At 48.5% G+C, this 19,310-nt stretch overlaps 2 protein-coding genes across 2 annotated transcripts in view; one reads left to right on the top strand and one right to left on the bottom strand.

The window, feature by feature from the left end:
- Coq8b (coenzyme Q8B) overlaps nucleotides 1-4,181 on the bottom strand; it is a 29,274-nt gene extending 25,093 nt beyond the window's left edge. The window contains exon 1 of the mRNA XM_006540422.3: nucleotides 3,963-4,181. The gene's annotated coding sequence lies outside the window, so the exon portion shown is untranslated. The remainder of the gene's footprint in view (nucleotides 1-3,962) is intronic.
- A 58-nt stretch (nucleotides 4,182-4,239) lies between these two features.
- Nucleotides 4,240-19,310, top strand: part of Itpkc (inositol 1,4,5-trisphosphate 3-kinase C) — a 21,448-nt gene continuing 6,377 nt past the window's right edge. Inside the window, exons 1-4 of the mRNA NM_181593.3 lie at nucleotides 4,240-5,506; nucleotides 13,155-13,257; nucleotides 15,692-15,905; nucleotides 18,277-18,481. Coding sequence (NP_853624.1) covers nucleotides 4,370-5,506; nucleotides 13,155-13,257; nucleotides 15,692-15,905; nucleotides 18,277-18,481 — 1,659 coding nt within the window. The 5' untranslated portion in view covers nucleotides 4,240-4,369. The remainder of the gene's footprint in view (nucleotides 5,507-13,154; nucleotides 13,258-15,691; nucleotides 15,906-18,276; nucleotides 18,482-19,310) is intronic.

The raw sequence follows: 19,310 nt of genomic DNA, 5'->3' as shown, positions 1-19,310 counted from the left end.
GTACTGACCAATGGTCCTTCTTGACAGAATTCTTCTACCCTCCTTTGTCCCTCTCTGTCCCTCTTTGTCTCTGTCTCTCTGTCTCTCTCTCTGTCTCTCTCTTCTTGCGTCCACTTCCCACCTGCTGAAATTGCAGGTCTGAACCATTATATCCACTTACATTTCCGCCTGCCAAGCTCAAAATCTATCCTATGTATTTGGACATCCTCCCCCAACCCCTGCCACCACGGATGCACGAATCCAGGGCCTTGTGCATTCCAGGGACGATTCTTGACCACTGAGCCACAACCCTAGAAATCTTTTTTTTTTTAAGATTTATTTATTTATTATATGTAAGTACAGTGTAGCTGTCTTCAGACACCCCAGAAAAGGGCATCAGATCCCATTACAGATGGTTGCGAGCCACCATGTGGATGCTGGGAATTGAACTCAGGACCTCTGGAAGAGCAGTCAGTGCTCTTACCCGCTGAGCCATCTCGCCAGCCCCAACCCCAGAAATCTTTAAACACATATTCTTCCAAGCAAACATTTCCCTTGCACATGGAGCCTCTCCACTTTGTACCAACACCCACGTCCTGGCACCCAGCCTCCTTCCTGGCACATATAAATCCACTGCCTTGCTTAGGAACTCTTCTCTGCCTTCACCATGACTCCCCTTGGCGGCATACTGTGCCGGTGTTCCCTCCTGCAGTCTACTCTCCACTCTGCCTACTTAGGAGATGGCCCTCAGTGGGAACCCTGCTTCCTTAAGGCCTGACATTTCCCAGAACACACTCAGTCAAGATTCCCAGCGCTGAGTCAGGAGCCTTGGCATGAGAGAAAATTGACTCACTCCTCTTGCTGTCTGGAATAGAAACAGCTGGTGGCTGGGACATCTTTCCCACAATTGAAGAGATGTGTTCCTCACGGCACCCTACTGTCGCTGTCTAGCCCCACCCCCTTTGTTGGGAAAGTCTGTCCCTTTACTGTGTGACCTCAGAAGAGCCCTCCTCCTTCTCTGGACCTCATGTTCTCTAACTTGTATGATGTCTGAGGTGGGTTCCCGTATCTGACTTCTTATTAGCCTATGAAGAGATGACTCATCCTGAAACCTTGGGCCTGTGCCCAATGTCCCTCCAATGGGTGACTCAATTTCAAGATTGAAAGCACCTCCAGTCCTCTTCCAAAGGTGAGGGTCTGACTCAGGAGCTGCAGGCTGCTTGCCATAAGGGACAGGCTGAAAAATCACCTCAGTGGATAATCCCACAGGGCCACTGCTCACAGTGGCCTCGCACCACAAACTCCATGTATCTGAGTTCATTGCAGATGACATAAACAAGGGCAAGGAAAGGGTAGAACTTGAACTCAAAGCTCTCCCTGGTACACTGGGATCATGAAGGCAGCCATGGTGGTGCATGTCTATAATCCCTGCATTTGGAAGAAAGAGGCGGGGAAAGCAAGAATTTAAGGCTATCCTTGGTTTTGAGGCTAGACTGGGCTACTTGAGACCCTACCTCAAAATAAATAAGAGGAAAGCATGGAGCTGCAGGTATATGTCAGTGATACAGCATGTGTGAGCCTCGGCATTAGAAAACAAGAGGTATCAGGTGGTGATGGCACAGGCCTTTAATCCCAGCACTCAGGAGACAGAGGCAGGAGGATCTCTGTGAGTTCCAGGACAGCCAAGAATACAGGGAAAGTCTATCACACACACACACACACACACACACACACACACACACACACACACACACACACACACAAACCCCCAAGGTGCTGGAGTTGGGGCTCAGCAGTTAAGAATGCTTGCTTTTCTTCCAAAGGATCCGAGTTCAGTTCCTAGTGTCCAGGTAGCTTCAATTACCTGTAAGCTCAACTCCAGATCTGATGCCCCCTGCTGGTCGCCAAAGGCACCTGAATGCACCTGCACAGGCACACATGTACACATAAGTAATTAAAGAACCAACCAACCTTGAGGTAATGATCTAGTGTCAGAGCCTAGAACATAAGTCCTCTAGACATGAAATCATCTTCATTTATTTATTTAAAAATCTAAGACCCTGCCAGGCATGGTGGCGCACGCCTTTAATCCCAGCACTCGGGAGGCAGAGGCAGGCGGATTTCTGAGTTTGAGGCCAGCCTGGTCTACAAAGTGAGCTCCAGGACAGCCAGGGCTATACAGAGAAACCCTGTCTCGAAAAAACAAAAAAACAAAAACAAACAAACAAACAAAAATCCAAGACCCTGGGCTAGAGAGATGGCTCAGAGGTTAAGCACACTGACTGCTCTTCCAGAGACCATCCCCAATGAGATCTGATGCCCTCTTCTGGTGTGTCTGAAGTCAGCTACACTGTACTTATGTATAATAATAAATAATTTTTTTAAACCCAAGACCTTGTGCCCATGTAAAACCCAGGCTCTTGTTTTTTGAGATTGGCTCTTATCATGTAGGCCAGGTTGGTGTTGGGCTAGTGAAACATAAGAATGTCTTGTGTCTGCCTCCTGTGTAATATGATTATATGAGTGTGCCATCACCCATGGTTTAGACATGAGATTTCTTCATTGTTTTAAACATTGAAATTCTTTTCTTTAAGATTTATTTATTATGTGTGTACATTATAGCTGTCTTCAGACACACACCAGAAGAGGGCATCCGGTTTCATCACAGATGGTTGTGAGCCACCATGTGGTTGCTGGGAATTGAACTCAGGACCCCTGGAAGAGCAGTCAGTGCTCTTAACCACTGAGTCATCTCTCCAGCCCTGGAATTCTTTCCTAAAAAGGTCTTACCTATGTACTTTATTATTCGAGGCAGGGTTTCTATATGTAGCTCTGGCTGACCTGGAACTAGCATAAATTCACAGAGATCTGTCTGCCTCTGTCCTGAGTACTGGGGATTAAAGGTGTGTGCCACCCTGCCAGCCTTAAAAAGATTTAATTTTATGTGTGCGGGTAATTTTGCCTGCAAATGTCTGTGCATGCTATGCATGCCCTGAAGAAACCACAAGAGGGTGTTCAATGCCCTAGAATTGTGGTTAGAGATGATTGTGAACCCCCATTCAGGGTGCTAGAAACCAAACTCCCAATTCTTCAAGAGAGCGACTAATGGCTCTTAACTACAGATCCATCTCTCCAGCCCTGAGACTGTTTTTGTTGTTTTTCTTTTTCTTTCTTCCTTCCTTCCTCTCTCTCTCTCTTTCTCTCTCTCCCCTGTTGTTGTTGGTTTGTTTGTTTTTCAAGACAGGGTTTCTCAGTATAGCCCCTGGCTGTCCTGGAACTCACTCTGTAGACCAGGCTGGCCTCAAACTCAGAAATCCGCCTGCCTCTGCCTCCCAAGAGCTGGGATTAAAGGCGTGCGCCACCACCGCCCGGGTTTTGTTGTTTTTCAAGACATGGTTTCTGTGTAATAGCCCTGGCTGTCCTAGAACTCACTTTGTAGATCAGGCTGGCCTTGAACTCAGAAATCTGCCTGCCTTTGACTCCTTAGTACAGTAATTAACGGTGTAGGGCACATACCCGGCTAGCCCTGGAATTCTTTGAAAACAAACACATATAAATTTATTTATCCACAAATCTCGCACTCTGCAGTCCTGGGCTCGAACTCAGGACATCAGATTTGGCAGACCTGCTGTCATTTCATTCCCCTCCCCTTTTGTGTGTATTGGGGAGGAGTGTTTGAGATGGGGGGTCTATGTGGTCCAGGTTGGCCTAGAACTCACATAGATCCGTTAGCCTCTGCCTCCAGAGTGCGGGTATAAAAAGCTGTACCATCAAGTTGTCTCCTCTGTGTGCGTGTGTGACTACCCCTGACTAGGAACTGGCCATGGAACTAAGGATGACAACCTCTGAACCTCCACTCTCCATTTCCCAAGTGTTGGGATTACAGGTTTGTACCACCATGCATCAGACTTCTCACGGGAGATTTAGTGGAAGGGAAGGCAACTAACTGCTTGAGAATTGACTGCGGAAGCACTGAAACTTACGCCTGTGGGGATGTCTCAAGTCTTTGGAAAGTCCATCTTGTCTCTGAATGTTGAATGAGTGCGTGGTTGAACTTGTTACTGGGGCGGAGTAAGTGATGTAGGGAAAGATCGCGGGGGCGCACGACCTAGACCCTGACCAGAATCAGAAGCCAAGTGCTGGTTCCCTGCGAGACACACGGTGGCATCCGAGGCTCCGCCCCACACTCGTCAACTCGTCACTTCCGGCGAGGGCCGTGTTTTGGGCTTTCCCTGGGAGGTGGAGTATCGGTTAACCCCTGCATATCCGAGCGGCCTGGAGCTCGGCGGGCCGGAACCCACGAGTTGGGGCTCCCCAGCCACACCCCTCGTAGGATTTTAAAGGGGAAGGAGGGGCCGGACGGGCCAAAGCCCGGGCCCTGGGAGCGGGTATGAGGCGCTGCCCGTGCCGGGGGAGCCTGAGCGAGGCGGAGGCCGGCGCACTGCCAGCCGAGGCCCGCATGGGGCTGGAGGCGCTGCGAGGTGGGCGGCGGCGACAGCCTGGACTACAACGACCTGGACCGGGAGCAGGTGGCCCGACGGGACGGCCGGAGGGGGGCGGTCCCCGGGCCTGGATCGAGGAGTCCAGCCTCCACTCCGAGGCGGAGAGGACCGACCTCGAGCCTGCGCCGTGTCCGAACGGTCCACAGGCAGAATCCTGTGGAGATGGACACGCGGAGTGCGAAGCAGCTGGCCTAGTAGTTGCGTCGGAGAAGCCCAGGCAAAATAAGGAGCTAGACGGGTCCAACCTCCAGACACATCCAAGAAGGAACAGCCCCCTGGTTGAGATGGAGATGGCCGGTTCCTGGACAGATGGCTTTCGAACTGATCTTCACAGATCTGACCTCCAGTCTCGGCCAAAGAGAGCCAGCCTCTGTACCCAACCAGGGTTTGATGAGTCCTGGACCGAACTGGACAGATCCGATATGTGGCAGACTCTGCCAGAGAGGGACAACAAGCCCAGGGTTGATAACCTTAGGACCCACCATGGCGTGTCCAAACTCCAAACTCACCCAGTCTGCCTCTCACCAGAATCAAGTGCTGATAACTCCGGCAAAGAATTGTCCGCGGATGCTTCCAGGACTCCACATGACACCGACGGCTTCTGGATAGAGTCCCAAACTGATGACTCTCTCAAAGGACCTAGTACTCAGACAGCCTGCAGACAACCTGGGAGTGATGGTTTTTCCTCAAAAGACACTGAGAGTGCCTTGACTCAACCTGGCACTGATGGCCTCCGGGATGACAGCGTTTTGGGGGAGTCCAATGGAAATGATCCATTAGATTTATCAGAGCCTGGAGAGTTGGTGACTAACCTGTGCTCCCACCTGGAGTGCAGCTCCCTGTGTCCTGTGCCCCGCCTTATCATCACCCCAGAGACTCCTGAACCTGAGGCCCAGCCGGTGGGACCCCAATCCCGGATTGAGGGGGGCACTGGCGGCTTCTCTTCTGCCTCCTCTTTTGATGAATCTGAGGATGACTTGGTAGCCGGGGGCGGAGGTACCAGCGATCCTGAGGACAGAGCTGGAGTGAGTAGGACCCACCACCCCAAATCTCATGTCCTCCCATCCTTTTGCCTTGGCTTAGAAAGTCCTCTTCCAGGTTACTCTTACCTACCTGCCGGCAATTCCATCTCTCGCTCCCTCTTCCATTCACTGGTCACTTCCCCGTGACACCAGGTGACTAACCCATTTCATTAACCCCCTACTCTTTGCTCTTTCATTTCTGTCTTTTCCTTTAACCCCTCTGTCACTAGTTCTTGGGAGCGGTCCGCAGTGGACCTTAATCAGGCCTAAGGGATCTCTGAGATTGTGCCAGTGTGTGAGTCTAGGTGCACACATAATTTTACATGCAAGGCTTCTGTGGACTCCTCCGCAGGAAGTCTGATGCCCAGCTCTTAAGAATACCACCAGTAAGAGGCTGGAGAGATGGCTCAGCTCTAAGAGCACTGGCTGTTCTTCCAAAGGACCCAGGTTCAAATCCCAGCACCCACATGACAGTTCACAATTGTCTGTAACTCCAGTTCCAGGGGATCTGACACCCTCACACAGACACACATGGAGGCAAAACACCAATGTTAAAAACAAAATCTCAGATGTATTGGTTGAACCCTTGGCCTATTTGCCCCCTCTCCCTCCTCCCCCCATTTTCCTTCTATTTATTTATCTTCCTTAGATATTCTTCTGTGGCCCATCCTGGCCTCAGATTTTCTTTGTTACTGAGGCTGGCCTTGAACTGTTCACCCAGCCTCCGGGATTACAGACATATTCCACTGTGTTGTACCCCACCTCCCCATAAGATAGATTGGCTGTGTCGACCAGGCTGGCCTGCAGACTAGACTTCTGCTTGCTAAGATCACATCCTACCTCTGCCTTTCAGGAATTACAGACAGGGTGTGCTACCATGCCACACTCATTTGCCCAAACTCACTATGAAGCAAGGCTGGCTTTGAACTTGCAGCCATCCCGATGCCGTAAGCCTTTTTAAAAAGATGTATTTATTTATTTATTTTTACTTAGATTGATTTATTTTACGTGTGTGTGTGTGTTTTGCCTGCATGCATATTATGTGCACTACCTGCATGGATGCCTGCTACCTCGGAGGGTCAGAAGAAGGAGTCAGATCTCCTGGACCTGGACTTACAGATGGTGCGAGCCACCATTTTTGAGTGATGGGAATCAAACCTCAGCCCTCAACAAGAGCAACAAGCCATCTCTCCAGCTCCCCAACCCCAACCCTTCTCAAGGCTGAGCTTAACAGGCACGAGCCATAGCCAATGCAAGCTGCTGCCTCCAGCTTTCATTAGATCTTCAAAGGACCAAATAGCCTGGATAGCCAGGTATCCAGCATGCATCTAAGTTAGCGAGCTAGTAACAGTTTTGCTCCCTGGAGCTTTCCAAAGGCCGGGATGACAGGTATGAGCCAACAGGCCCAGCTTTCATTAACTGTTCAAAGGTGGTTAGGGGACTGCAGAGTTGGCTCAGCAGTTAAGTGAACGGACTGCTCTTGCAGAGGACCACAGTTTGATATCCAGCATGGTGACTGCCTGTAACTCCACTTCCCAGGGATCCAAAGCCTCTGACCTTTGTGGGGACTTGCAGTCACAGAGACCTGCCCACACCCACACACATATAATTAAAAATACAATCTTTAAAAAAAAAAGAGTTCAGAGGGCAAAAAGGCTCAAGAATCCTCAGCCTAGCCAAGCATCCACCTTGTATCCAGGCTGGCCTTGAACTCCTGATAACAATCTTGATCTTGCTGCTTCAGCCCTCCCGAGTGTGGGGATTACAGGCATGAGCCAACAGGCTGGCTATTTCTAGCTTTTCTTTAGATGCTCAAAGGGCAAGATGCTCAGGGATCCTCAGCCTATCCAGGTACCCACCTAATCTCCTGTACTCCTCCATTCCCCAAGGGGCCCCTTCAGACTCTTATTTACATCTTCCACCTTTGCCCCCAGCCTGGGCGCGGCTCTCCCCTGGTGAATCAGAGGAGCTAGCAGGGCAGGTTCAGGGAGGGAGAGGCAGAGCAGACACAGGTGTGGAAAAGAGCCTCGGGTGGGGTGCCCAGTCCATCTGGTTGCCAGCTCTTCTGTGTAGTCCTACTGGGCTCCGGCCCCTGGAGTCTACCTTGATCCCCCACCCCCCTCAGCTTGTGTACCTCCCTGTGGGACATGTTCACACATGTGGTCCCAGCTGTGAGAAACAGACCTGCCTAGACGTGTTAATGCCCACACAGAAGAGCCAGCCCTCCAGGGCGTTGTGCCGTGGCTCTTCCCTGGGCCTGCCCTCCCGTCACCTGGCTGGCTTGGCACAGCTGAGTGGGAACTGGATGACTAACAGCAACATCCCCAGCTGCAACTGTCACACGCATGCTCCGCTACTTTGTTATTCTGCATGGCAGTCCTGTGACACATACACTGTTGTTGTCCCTTCTCACAGATGAAGAAATCAGGGCACGAGAGATGGGCTCACTCATCCTATCCAAGGACATCACACACCTAAAGTTTAACCCCTACAAGCCATGTGGTGGTGCACACCTTTAATCCCATAGGCAGAGGCAGGTAGATATGGTCTATACGGTGAGTTCCAGGCCAGCCAGAGCCATGACACAGTGAGACCCTGTCTATAAACAAAATTTAACCCCTAGGCTTGGTGCTATGGCTCACACTGTAATCCCAGCATCTGAGAGGCTGAAACGAAAGATTAGCCTAAATTTGAAATGTACCTGAATTGCAGTATGACCCCCCCCATGTATATATTCAAATACCAGAAACTGTGTCTGCCTAGATGCCTGCGTCCCTTCTCTTCCCTCCCTGCCCCTCCCTTCTTTCCTCTTCTCTCCTCTCGTCTGTCTGTCTTTGAGCTTTGTTAAGTGTTGCAGACAGGCTTGGAACTTGCTGTGTAGATGTAGCCCTGGCTGGTCTTGAACTTAAGGCAACAGTGCTGCCTTAAGTGTGTGTGTGTGTGTGTGTGTGTGTGTGTGAGCGCATGTGTATGCACATGTGTGTGCATGTGCACTTCTGTTGAGCCTGAGGAATTGAATGGACCTAGGTCCTTGAGTGTGCTAGGCAGGCACTGTACTAATGAGCTATGTTCACAATCCTCCTTTTCAGTGTTTACTTTCTTGAGACAGGCTTTTCTGACATTGCCCAGGTCTTGAACTTGGTATGCAGGCTTGGATTTACCTTCTTCCTGTCTCAATCAGCCTCCCAAGTTGACTTAGGATTACAAGCCTGTAAATGGCGCTCACTTGCCTGCCCTCTCTCCATTCCCCCCTCTCCCCTTTTCTTCTCTGTCTATAACCATTTGTTTTTGGTTTGGTTTGGTTTGCTTATTTGGCTTCTTGAGATAAGAATTTATGTAGTGCTGGCTGTCCTGAAACTCTATAGACCAGGAGGCCTCGAACTCAGAAATCTGCTGCCTCCCGGGTGATGAAAGGGGTGCACTGCCACTGCCCAGCCCAGCTGTTTTGACACTGGGTCTCACTCTGTAGTCTAGGATGGCCAGGAACTTTTGACCTTCCTGCCTCTGCCGCCCTAGTGCTGTGTGCCTTTGAGTCCTGGCAGTACTGGGAGATTAGTACTCTCATCTCATCTTTGTTTGTGATGGGGAGACTGAGGCACAGAAAGGCATCTTGTGCTTGGTATTGCCTAAGTCAGAGGAAAAGCCATAGTTTTTTGACTTAGTTCTAGTGAGTTTCAAACTTTCCATTTTAAGCCCTTTGGCTTGCGGGTCTGGCTGATGTGCCTGCCTTCTTCCCAGGTCTCTTTGTCTTTCCAGAAGCCATGCTATGCCAAACACTTCCTGAAGCCTTTGGGAACTTGAGGTTGTGTTCATTCCCTCCTGTCTTCAGGCTTCGGTCGACCACTCTCTGCTGACTTGACTGTCCTGCTGCTAAGCCTGGGCGCACACTGTCCTGGCTCGCTGTTTTGCTGTTTTCCTGCCTCCCCTCGTTCCTGCTGCTGATAGTCCCCCACTCCCTTCTCTTTTGAAATTACCCCTGGCCATAGTGGCCTTGCTACTTGCCCCCTCCCTCCTGTTTGGGTTTGTTTGTCTGTATGTATGTGGCTGGCCTTGAACTGTAGTATGTTGCTTAAGGTGCCCTTAAACTCCTAATCCTCGGCTCACAGGTGTGCACCATTGCCTGCCCTTCCTTTTTATCATCCTGTTATGAACAGTAGTTGTTTCCTAAGCCCCTGTGCTTTGCTGGGGATACTGGTGATCAAGGCATGACTCTTTACAGATGATCTTCTGTTTGTTTGCTTGCTTTTGTTTTTCCAGACAGGGTTTCTCTATGTAGCCCTGGCTGTCCTGGAGCTCACTCTGTAGACCAGGCTGGCCTAGAACTCAGAAATCTGCCTGCCTCTGCCTCCCGAGTGCTGGGATTAAAGGCATGCACCACCACTGCCCGGCTATAGATCTTCTGACACAGGATCTTACTATGTCATCCTTTCTGCCCTGGAACTTCCATGTAAACCAGACTGATCTAGAACTCACAGAAATCTGCATTCCTCAAGACACTATTCTTATGGGACTTCCAGGCTGGTGGGGAACACAGATGGATCTCCAGTCACTTGTAATTTGAGAGGGCATGGCTAGGGTAATAGAAGCATCGGGTGGTGAGAATCCATAGTATACAGTTAGGCAGATGTAAAGTATCAAAGAGAACTTCCTGGAAGAGTGGGTGTGTGAGCTGAGACCTTGATAAACTATTCCCAGAAAGCCCAGATTAAGATAAAGGACTAGGTGTGTGGCTCAGTGGTAGAGCCCTGCCTAGAATCCCCCAGTGAGGGGCTGGGGGTGTGGCTCAGTGGTAGAGCCCCTGCCTAGAATCCCCCAGTGAGGGGCTGGGGGCGTGGCTCAGTGGTAGAGCACTTGTGCTGAGCTTATCTAGCGTGCTGGAGGTATGGGGTGCCATCTTCAGTATTGACGAACAAGAGAGATGTGGGGACTGGTGTTTATAATAAAAAAGACAGTGTCAAGTAACCAGTGTTTTGGGGACACCTTCTATATCAGACCAGGTACTAAGACATAACTTGTAGCCCAGCAAGTCCCTCTCCCTGCACAATCTTCAGTCTAGCTGGAATGCAATGGGGTCAGAAACCCCAGAACCAGAAACCCGGCACTGTGCCTGGTGATATTTTGCCGGTGGCTTCACCTCCTGAGTCTGTTTCCTCCCCTGTGACACAGCCAGCCATCTTCCTGGGGCTGTTTTTAGGATTAAATAGGGTATGGCACACAGAGTCTTTGTCATGGTGCCTGGAATGTTCCAGGTGCTTAGTAAAGAGGAACTCTGATTAATCACCTCCTCCCCACGGGAGAAAATAGCCCTTCCCCGATCTCATGCCGTCCAACACCCTGACGCCCTGCTTAGCATCTGGCTCCCTCCACTTTGCTGTCTTCTGGGGAGCTGGGAGAAAACATGCCCTTGACCCTGGGTGAGCACACAGCTTCCTTCTCTGCATATGACCTACTCTCCCAGTTCATGCTAAGGGCCACCCTGTGTCTGGGATGGGAGTGTGTGTGTAGACCACACATGTGTGTCTGAGTCAGATGTGAAGCAGCATGATTAAACTCTGCTCTGTATTTGTTTCCTTCTGTACAGTGCTGGCATCAGGACCAGAGCCTGTGCCACTGTGCCCTCACACTTTTGCCGAGCTGTGTCCCAGCCCTTCTCTGGTTTTCTGTTACACCCCCTCTCTCTCCCTCTACCCCAACTCTTCCATCTATCCTTTTCTTTCTGCTGTTCTTCGGTAGCCTTTTAACATTCACTGTGTTCAAGTCTGACGGCAGCTTCTGGGAGTTGACTCTCCCCTTCCAACCGTGTGTGTTCTGGGGTTTGAACTCAAGTCTTCAGTTTGGTAGCAAGCACTTCTACCCCCTGAACCATCCTACTGTCTTGGCCTTAATTTTTGTTACAGATGTGCTTGCCTGGCTTTCCATATTTTTTCTTTTCCTTTTTTTAATTAAGATTTTATGGGGTGGGTGTGGTGGCGCACACCTTTAATCCCAGCACTCAGAAGGCAGAGGCAGTCGGATATCTGAGTTCCAGGACAGCCAGAATTACAAGGAGAAACCCTGTCCCAAAACAAACAAAAAACCCAACCAACCAAACAAACAAACAAACATTTAGATTTATTTATTTATTTATGAGGCAGGGTCTCACTATGTCACTGTGACCAGCTATGTGGGTGCTATATAGAGCAGGCTGGCCATGAATTCATAGAGATCTATACCTGCCTCTGCCTCCTGAGAGCTGGGATCAAAGATGTGCGCCACAATGCCCTGCATAAGACTTTTTATTTATATATTTTTAAAAAATTTTTTCTATTTATTTATTTTATATGATGAATACATTGTAGTTGTCTTCAGACACACCAGAAGAAGGCATCAGACCCGTTACAGATGGATGTGAACCACCATGTGGTTGCTGGGAATTGAACTCAGGACCTCTGGAAGAGCAGTCAGTGCTCTTAACCACTGAGCCATTTCTCCAGCCTGACTTCTTATTTTTTTAAATGATGTTCATATGTGTGTAGGGGTAGGGATTGCACACCAGTCTCATACCTATGGAGGCCAGAAAAGGGTGTTGGGTCCTCTGGAGCAGGAATTATAGGCAGCTGTAAACTGCCCCAGGGGGTACCAAATGTGGGTAACTGGGGTCCTCTGCAAGAGCAGTGCATATTTAACCTCTCACCTGTCTCTCTAGGCCCTCAGTGTTTCTTTTAAGGTCTCCTTGTTAGTCACAGTAGATGAAGGTCTGCGAGATGGGGCTGGAGAGATGACTCAGGGTTCAGGTCGCTTGTTCTTAACAGAGGACCTGGATTTGGTTCCCAGCACCCACATGATGGTGCAGAGCCACCCATAAACTCCAGTTTCCAGGGAGCCAGTGTTTCCTTCTGACCTCTGTGGGCCCTAGGCATGCATACATGTACATGCATATATGCAAAATGTTGATACATGTAACTAAATCTAAATTTAAAAAATCTGCTATACACTAAATTGTCTCCAAATACAAATGACTTGGAGCAACAGTGAAAGTTTTGCTCATGCGTGATGTGACGTCCTGCTCTGTGTTCTCCCCTTTAGGGACCGAGGCCCGCCCATTTCTGCCCACTCCCTACCCCCCCTCCAACAGGGGGCTGAAAAGGGAGCTTCTGAATCTGTCTGCAGCTTCCGCCTGAAAGTGACTCTTGCAGTTACAGTCCACTGGCATAGCGAGTCAATAACCTCAGGTCAAGAGGGCACAGAGCTGTCCGGGAGGAGGACGAGCCAGAGCGCTTGCTCGGCAACCTGCACTCTCTCAGTCTCCATCACCTTTGTCAGGCCTCTGTCTCTCTGGTCTGCCTCCATTCCTCCACTCTGTCTCAATGGTTTGCCCCAGACCTGACCTTATTGAGAGGCAGGAGGTTTGGCTTCTGTGCTTTGTGACTACGGGTTTTAGGGTATATACTGAATTTTGGTAACCAAATTTAGCCTATCCTTCCTCCTATGACAAAGACACAGAGACAGAACAAAGAAAGTAAGAGACAGACTCTTCCCCTACTAAGTAGCCGCATCATCATTGGACTAGGTGGGGTTGCATCACCTCCACTGGGGGACCCTGATCCTAGGAAACCTCCAGGACAGTAATTCCCTGGTCTTGATCCATTCCTCATGCTCACCCTCCCTACAGAGCAAGCCCTGGAAGAAGCTGAAGACAGTTCTGAAGTACTCGCCCTTCGTGGTCTCCTTCCATAAGCACTACTATCCCTGGGTCCAGCTTTCCGGACACGCTGGTGAGCTTGGGGGCCTTGGCCAACAGATCGTCAGGGCTTGGTGTAGGTGTAGGGGCTACGAAAGCCCTGCTCTGTCTAGTCTCACTGCCTTTAGAGTGAGACTTGGCTTGGAGACAGAACCCCACCTATGGGGCTGCTATGAAAAACATTTAGGCCTAGTAATTATTTTATTTATTTATTTTGAGATAGGCTCCATATAGTCCTTGCTGGCCTAGAACTCACTTTGTAGACCAGGCTGGCCTTGAATTCACAAAGATCCACCTGTCTCTGCCCTCTGAGTGCTGGGATCAAAGGCTGCTGCACTATCATGCTTGGCTAGGCCTTGTCTGTGGGTTGAGTCTCAGCTTTGGAGTGGGTGGGTACTGCTTCACATCCTACTTACTTATGGGTGACTCCTTGGGATTCAGTTCCTTCCCCACATATTACTGCCCTTGCAGGATTTTTTGTTTGTTTGTTTGTTTTTGTGGGGTTTTTTTTGTTTGTTTGTTTTTTTTTTTTCTTGAAACAGGGTTTCTCTGTGTAGCCCTGGCTGTCCTGGAACTCACTCTGTAGACCAGGCTGACCTTGAACTCAGAAATTTGCCTGCCTCTGCCTCCCAAGTGCTGGGATTAAAGGCGTGCACCACCACTGCCTGGCCGTCCTTGCAGGATTAACTGAAGAATTGAGAGCAAAACATTGAGAGAGTGGGACAGGCTGTTGAGAAACACAGCGACCAGTCCCTGGACTCTCCTGTGTCTCCCACGTGGCAGACTCTCAGCGAACCAAAGCCAAATGGTTTTGTCCTGTGACTCACTTGGAAGAAAAACAGGGCTTACCATATGGCCTCTGTGTGTGTCTCATCACCCAGCAAGATCCTAGGTAAAACAGAAAACACTGTTGCCACCATCTTTGAAGAATGTTAAGCTGAAAGCTGGCCTTGGCCGCCTATTTTATTACTTGCTTGTTTGTTTGAGGCAGGGTCTACTGTGTAGCCCTGACTGGACTCAAAAAGAGTGCAGATTCCTGTCTCGGCTTCCTAAATGCTGGGGTTAAAGGATTGCATCACCAAGCCTGGTTTGGCACATATTTATAGTTCCAGCACTTAGAAAGCTGAGGCAGAAGCCAGGCGTGGTGGTGCACGCCTTTAGTCCCAGCACTCAGGAGGCAGAGCCAGGCGGATTTCTGAGTTCAAGGCCAGTCTGGTCTACAAAGTGAGTTCCAGGACAGCCAGGGCTATAAAGAGAAACCCTGTCTCGAAAAAAAACAAAAAAACAAAACAAAACAAAAAAAAAGGCTGAGGCAGGGGGATTGTCAATTTTGAGACCAGCCTGGGCTACATAGCAAGACCTTATGTCAACAAAGCAAAGCAAAGCAAAACTATCCTTTTGCCATAAGGAAAAAAAAGCAAAAGTTTGGAACTCTTATCTTAGCCATGCACGTGCTCCAGATAATGTCAGAATTATGAATTTATTTATTTTTTTTATACCCAGAGTGTTGCCATATAATCCAATCCAGTTTGCCTTGAATTCACTGTGTGTCTTGGACTGGGCTCAAACTTGTGTCTGTCCTCCTGCCTAAACCTTCTAATTTCTGGAACTATAGGCTGAAGATTCTGTTTCTAGCAAAAATTAATTTAAATCACGCTAAGTGGCTGTCCCCTGGGGAATCCTATGAGGAGAGTTATGTTGTTAACTGATATGTCACGGTTACCTCAGAGGACAAGAGCACCCATTAAAGTTACAAAACAGGCCTCCGAGATAGCTAGCTGAGTAAGCCGGACAGCCTGAGCTGAATGCCCAGAATCCATGTCTGTGTAGAAGGGAGAACTACCGTCACAGGGTGGTCCTGGCACACTTGCAACCTCAGTCACGCCATGCTCAGGTTCTCACGGAATAGCAAAAACGTGCCTGACAAGATGGTTCAGTAGTGAAGAGCATGCATTGTTCTTTTCAGAAGGGCCAAGTCTGGTTCCCAGCATCCATGTTGGGCAGCTCTCAATGGACTATATATCCAGCTCTAGGGGACCCGATGACTTCTTCTGGCCTCTGTTAACACACACACACACACACACACACACACACACACACACAATTAAAAGTAAATATTTTTTAAATTACAAACGCATACTGGACTACTGTGCTGTATACAGGACCGTGTATGGACACAGAGTAGAGATAGGCCAGTTTAAAGCCAGGAGTGAGCTGTGCATGGGAGCCCATGACCTTACCCCAGCACTGGGTGGCAGGCAGGCAGGATTTTATGAGTTTAAGACCACCTGTCTCAAAACAAGATACCCTGTCTCAGAGCAACACCACAGAGAGGGAGGGAGAGACAGCATTGCCGGGGACAGTGGACAGCACTGTTGGATAGAATGGCAGTGGCTGCTGTCTGATGCATGAGGGAAATAGCCGGTGTCAGGTCAGGTCTGACCTCTCCTTGCTCTTGCTTACCACAGGGAACTTCCAGGCCGGTGAGGATGGTCGGATTCTGAAACGTTTCTGTCAGTGTGAGCAGCGCAGCCTGGAGCTGCTGATGGGAGACCCCCTGCGGCCTTTTGTGCCTGCTTATTATGGCATGGTGCAGCGGGATGGCCAGGCCTTCAACCAGATGGAAGATCTCCTGGCAGACTTTGAGGGCCCCTCTATCATGGACTGCAAGATGGGCAGCAGGTAGGATTGGGGCAGCTGTGGGGCAGCCCGGGTAAGTGGTGAATGGTTTTGAAACTAGGGCCTAGTGAATTCAGAGTAGCTGCATTAGTGTGTGTGCCTGCCAGTGGTCCATGAGGGTTCCAGGTGTGCCGGCCTGCTGTGGGTTCCAGCTTCTGTTCCTTCTTGGTATTCTTGGTTCTATCTTGATATTGCCTGTTTCATTAATTTAAATCATTCTGTTGCAAATGTAATGGGGTTTTGTTGTGTTTGTTTAATTAATTAACTAATTAACTAATTAATTAATTAGAGTATCTCCTGTAGCTGCCCTCAACCTGGTTATGCAGCCAAGCATAGCCTTGAGTTTCAGATCTGCCATCCTCCAGCTCCCAAGTGCTAAGATTACAGATCTATGGCCCCATGTGTGGTTTATGCTGAAGATCAAACCTCGAGGGCTTTGTGCATGCTAGGCAGGTGGCAGACTTGCCTCGAAATAAGTTTTATGTATTTAATTTTTAGTTCCTAGACTTAAGGACTCACTTTAGTTGGTGTTTACTTAGTCAATACTGTCTTATATTTTATTATGTTGGTGCTGGGGGTTGAATGTAGGGCATTGTGCACTTGGGGCAAGCCATGTTCACTAAACTACATCCACTTCCCTGGGATGTAGTTGGTCTGTTTGTTTATGTATGTGTATATGCATGTATATATGTATTTTTTAAATTTTAATTTAATTTTTTTCTCTCACTTTTCCTGGAACTAAGACCAAACAGATGGCCTTGCATTTGCCATTTCACTCTCTTAATTCCGTTAAACAACTCTAATACAAAATCTGGTATTTTTTTACTCTTGGAACCTCTCCCAGTCACAGGGGAGGGGCGTGGGGGGGATGCCTTGCTTTCTCTTAATAAACCAACATTGTTTCCTCTTTGAAAATAATTCTGGGCCTGGAGAGATGCCTTATTGAGGTACTGGCTGCTCTCAGAGGACTAAACCTGGATTGGATTCCCAGCACCCATGTGGTGATCATAGCAGCTCATAACCCCAGATCTGAGGGAATCTAATGCCTGCTGCTGGCCTCCAAGGGCTCCTTTATGTACAATACGATGTCCATATATCCACACAGATTCACACATATAATGAACTGAAATAAGTAAAAATAAATAAATCTTACCTTTATTTTTAGCTCTCAGAGGAGGCAGAGACAGTCGGATCTTTATGAGTTTGAGGCCAGCCTGGTCTATATAGCGAGTTCCAGATGTGGGTGGAAGGGCTACATAGTGGGACCTTGTCTCAAAGTTCAATAAAGTTTAAAAATCTGGAGCTAGTGAGACAGCTCACTGGATCAAAGCTCACCCTGAGCTCCACCCCATGACCCCATGTGGTGGACAGGGACCGACTGCTGCAGGCCGTCCCTTACCTCTTCGTAGGCGTGTTTCCTCCGCCAGTAAATAACCACATACATGTTTTTAGTAACCTGGAATTCAAAATTTACTGTGAAACTGGAAGCTTTCAATAAATCTAAAATTTGAAAACTTCAAAGTTAGACGCACCTTTAGTTCCAAGTTTTATTTCCTTTTATTTATTTGTTTATTTAATTTCTGCGTGTAGGGGTGTTTTGCCTGATGCATGTCAGGGTACCACGTGTGTCTTTAGTGCCCAAAGTTATGTGTGCAAATTTTGTGCCTGCACATATATTTGTGAACCTGATGCCTGAGGAGGCCAGAATAGAGTGTTAGAATCCTTGGGACTATAGTTACAGACACGTGTGAGTCACTTTATGATGCTGGGATTGGAACTTAGGTCATCTGAAAGAGCAGACAGTGCTCTTAACCTCTAAGCCATCTCTCCAGCCCCTGGATAAGTAGTGGCCAAACACCAATAAGCTGAAGTACTTTCTATTTTGTCAAACATTGTTTGCCTATTATTGTTGTTATTAATGGCCTTGTATTTGAAAAAAATCTTAGCCTGGATGTGGTGGTGTATGCCTTTAATCTCAGCACTAGGGAGGCAGAGTCAAGAGAATCTCTGAGTTCAAGGTCTACAGAGTGAGTTTCAGGACAGCCATGTCTACATAAAAAAAACCCTATCTAGAGAAAGAAAGAAAAAAATGTCTTTGCTTACTGTAATATCATGAAACTATTCTCTTGTTTTCTTCTATAAATTTATTGTTTAAACTTTTATATTTTATTGGGTTTTTGTTTTGAGACAGTCTACTTATGTGTAATTCTGGCTAACTTTGAACTCACAGAGAGAGACCCACCAGCCTCTGTCCTGCAAATGCTGGGATCAAATGCTTGTGCCTCTATTCGCAGCAAAATATGTCTTCCTATCAGGAAGTTTGAGTCCTCCAGCTCTGTGCTAAATGGTTGCCTTTGGTCTATCCTGTGCTCAGGACCTACCTGGAAGAGGAGCTGGTGAAGGCCAGGGAACGACCCAAGCCCCGGAAGGATATGTATGAGAAGATGGTGGCAGTGGACCCCGGGGCTCCCACCCCAGAAGAGCATGCTCAGGGTGCCATCACGAAGCCCCGATACATGCAGTGGAGGGAGACCCTGAGTTCAACTTCCACGCTGGGCTTCCGGATTGAAGGCATCAAGGTAAGAGCTAGGAGCTAGGCAGTCTGTTTGATACTCAAGAGTTCTGGAGCTGGAGCGGTGGACTGGCTTCTTATAGGGTATTTGTGTCAGGGGTGCTGGAAGGAAGCAGACCCATGTTTGCAGAGTCCAGATAGCCTGGACTGGGGAAGGCTTCTCACTCCTGCATCTAGCAGAGGCAAGGCTTGTCTGTCTACTATAACATCTTCATGTACCATCTTCTTTTTCCTAAGCCCTGCCTTTTGTCTGTCCCAGCCTCGCCTGGTCCTCCTCCCTCCATCATGGAGCATAATAGCTGGAAGGATCTTTTAAGTTTTTATTTTGTAAATTAAATGTACTTAGAAAAGCTGGATGTGGTAGCTTAGATCTTTCATCCCCATGAGGACTGCAGATTCAATTTGAGTTATAGAATGAGTTCAGGACCAGCCTGGGCAACTTAGAGATACCTTGTCTCAGGGTGGGGTGAGGTTGGGAGGGGAGGTGAGTCCTGGGACATATAGCTCAGTGTTAGAGAGCTTGCTGAACATGTGTGAGGCTTCAGGTTCAATTCTCAGTAGCACTAAACAAACAAATAATAAAACCTAAATAAAGATCAGAGCTGTACTATAGCAATAGAGGACTTACCTAGCATATATGAGGGAGGCCATTGGTACAGTATCCCCACCCCACATGTTTGAATAATTAATCATATAGTCAATAAGTTTAAATAGCCTGGTGTGGTGGCTTATGTCTGAAATCCTAGCACTTGGGAGGTTGAAGCAGGAGACCAGGAGTTTGAATTCAGCTTAATCGCAAAGAACCACATGCCCAGCCTCAGGCAACCCACACACCA

The sequence above is a fragment of the Mus musculus genome, chromosome 7, assembly GCF_000001635.26.
Source record: "Mus musculus strain C57BL/6J chromosome 7, GRCm38.p6 C57BL/6J".
In the NCBI taxonomy this organism is placed as follows: domain Eukaryota; kingdom Metazoa; phylum Chordata; class Mammalia; order Rodentia; family Muridae; genus Mus; species Mus musculus.
The sequence above is the reverse complement of the archived record's forward strand: the minus strand, read 5'-3'. Positions and strand labels throughout refer to the sequence as shown.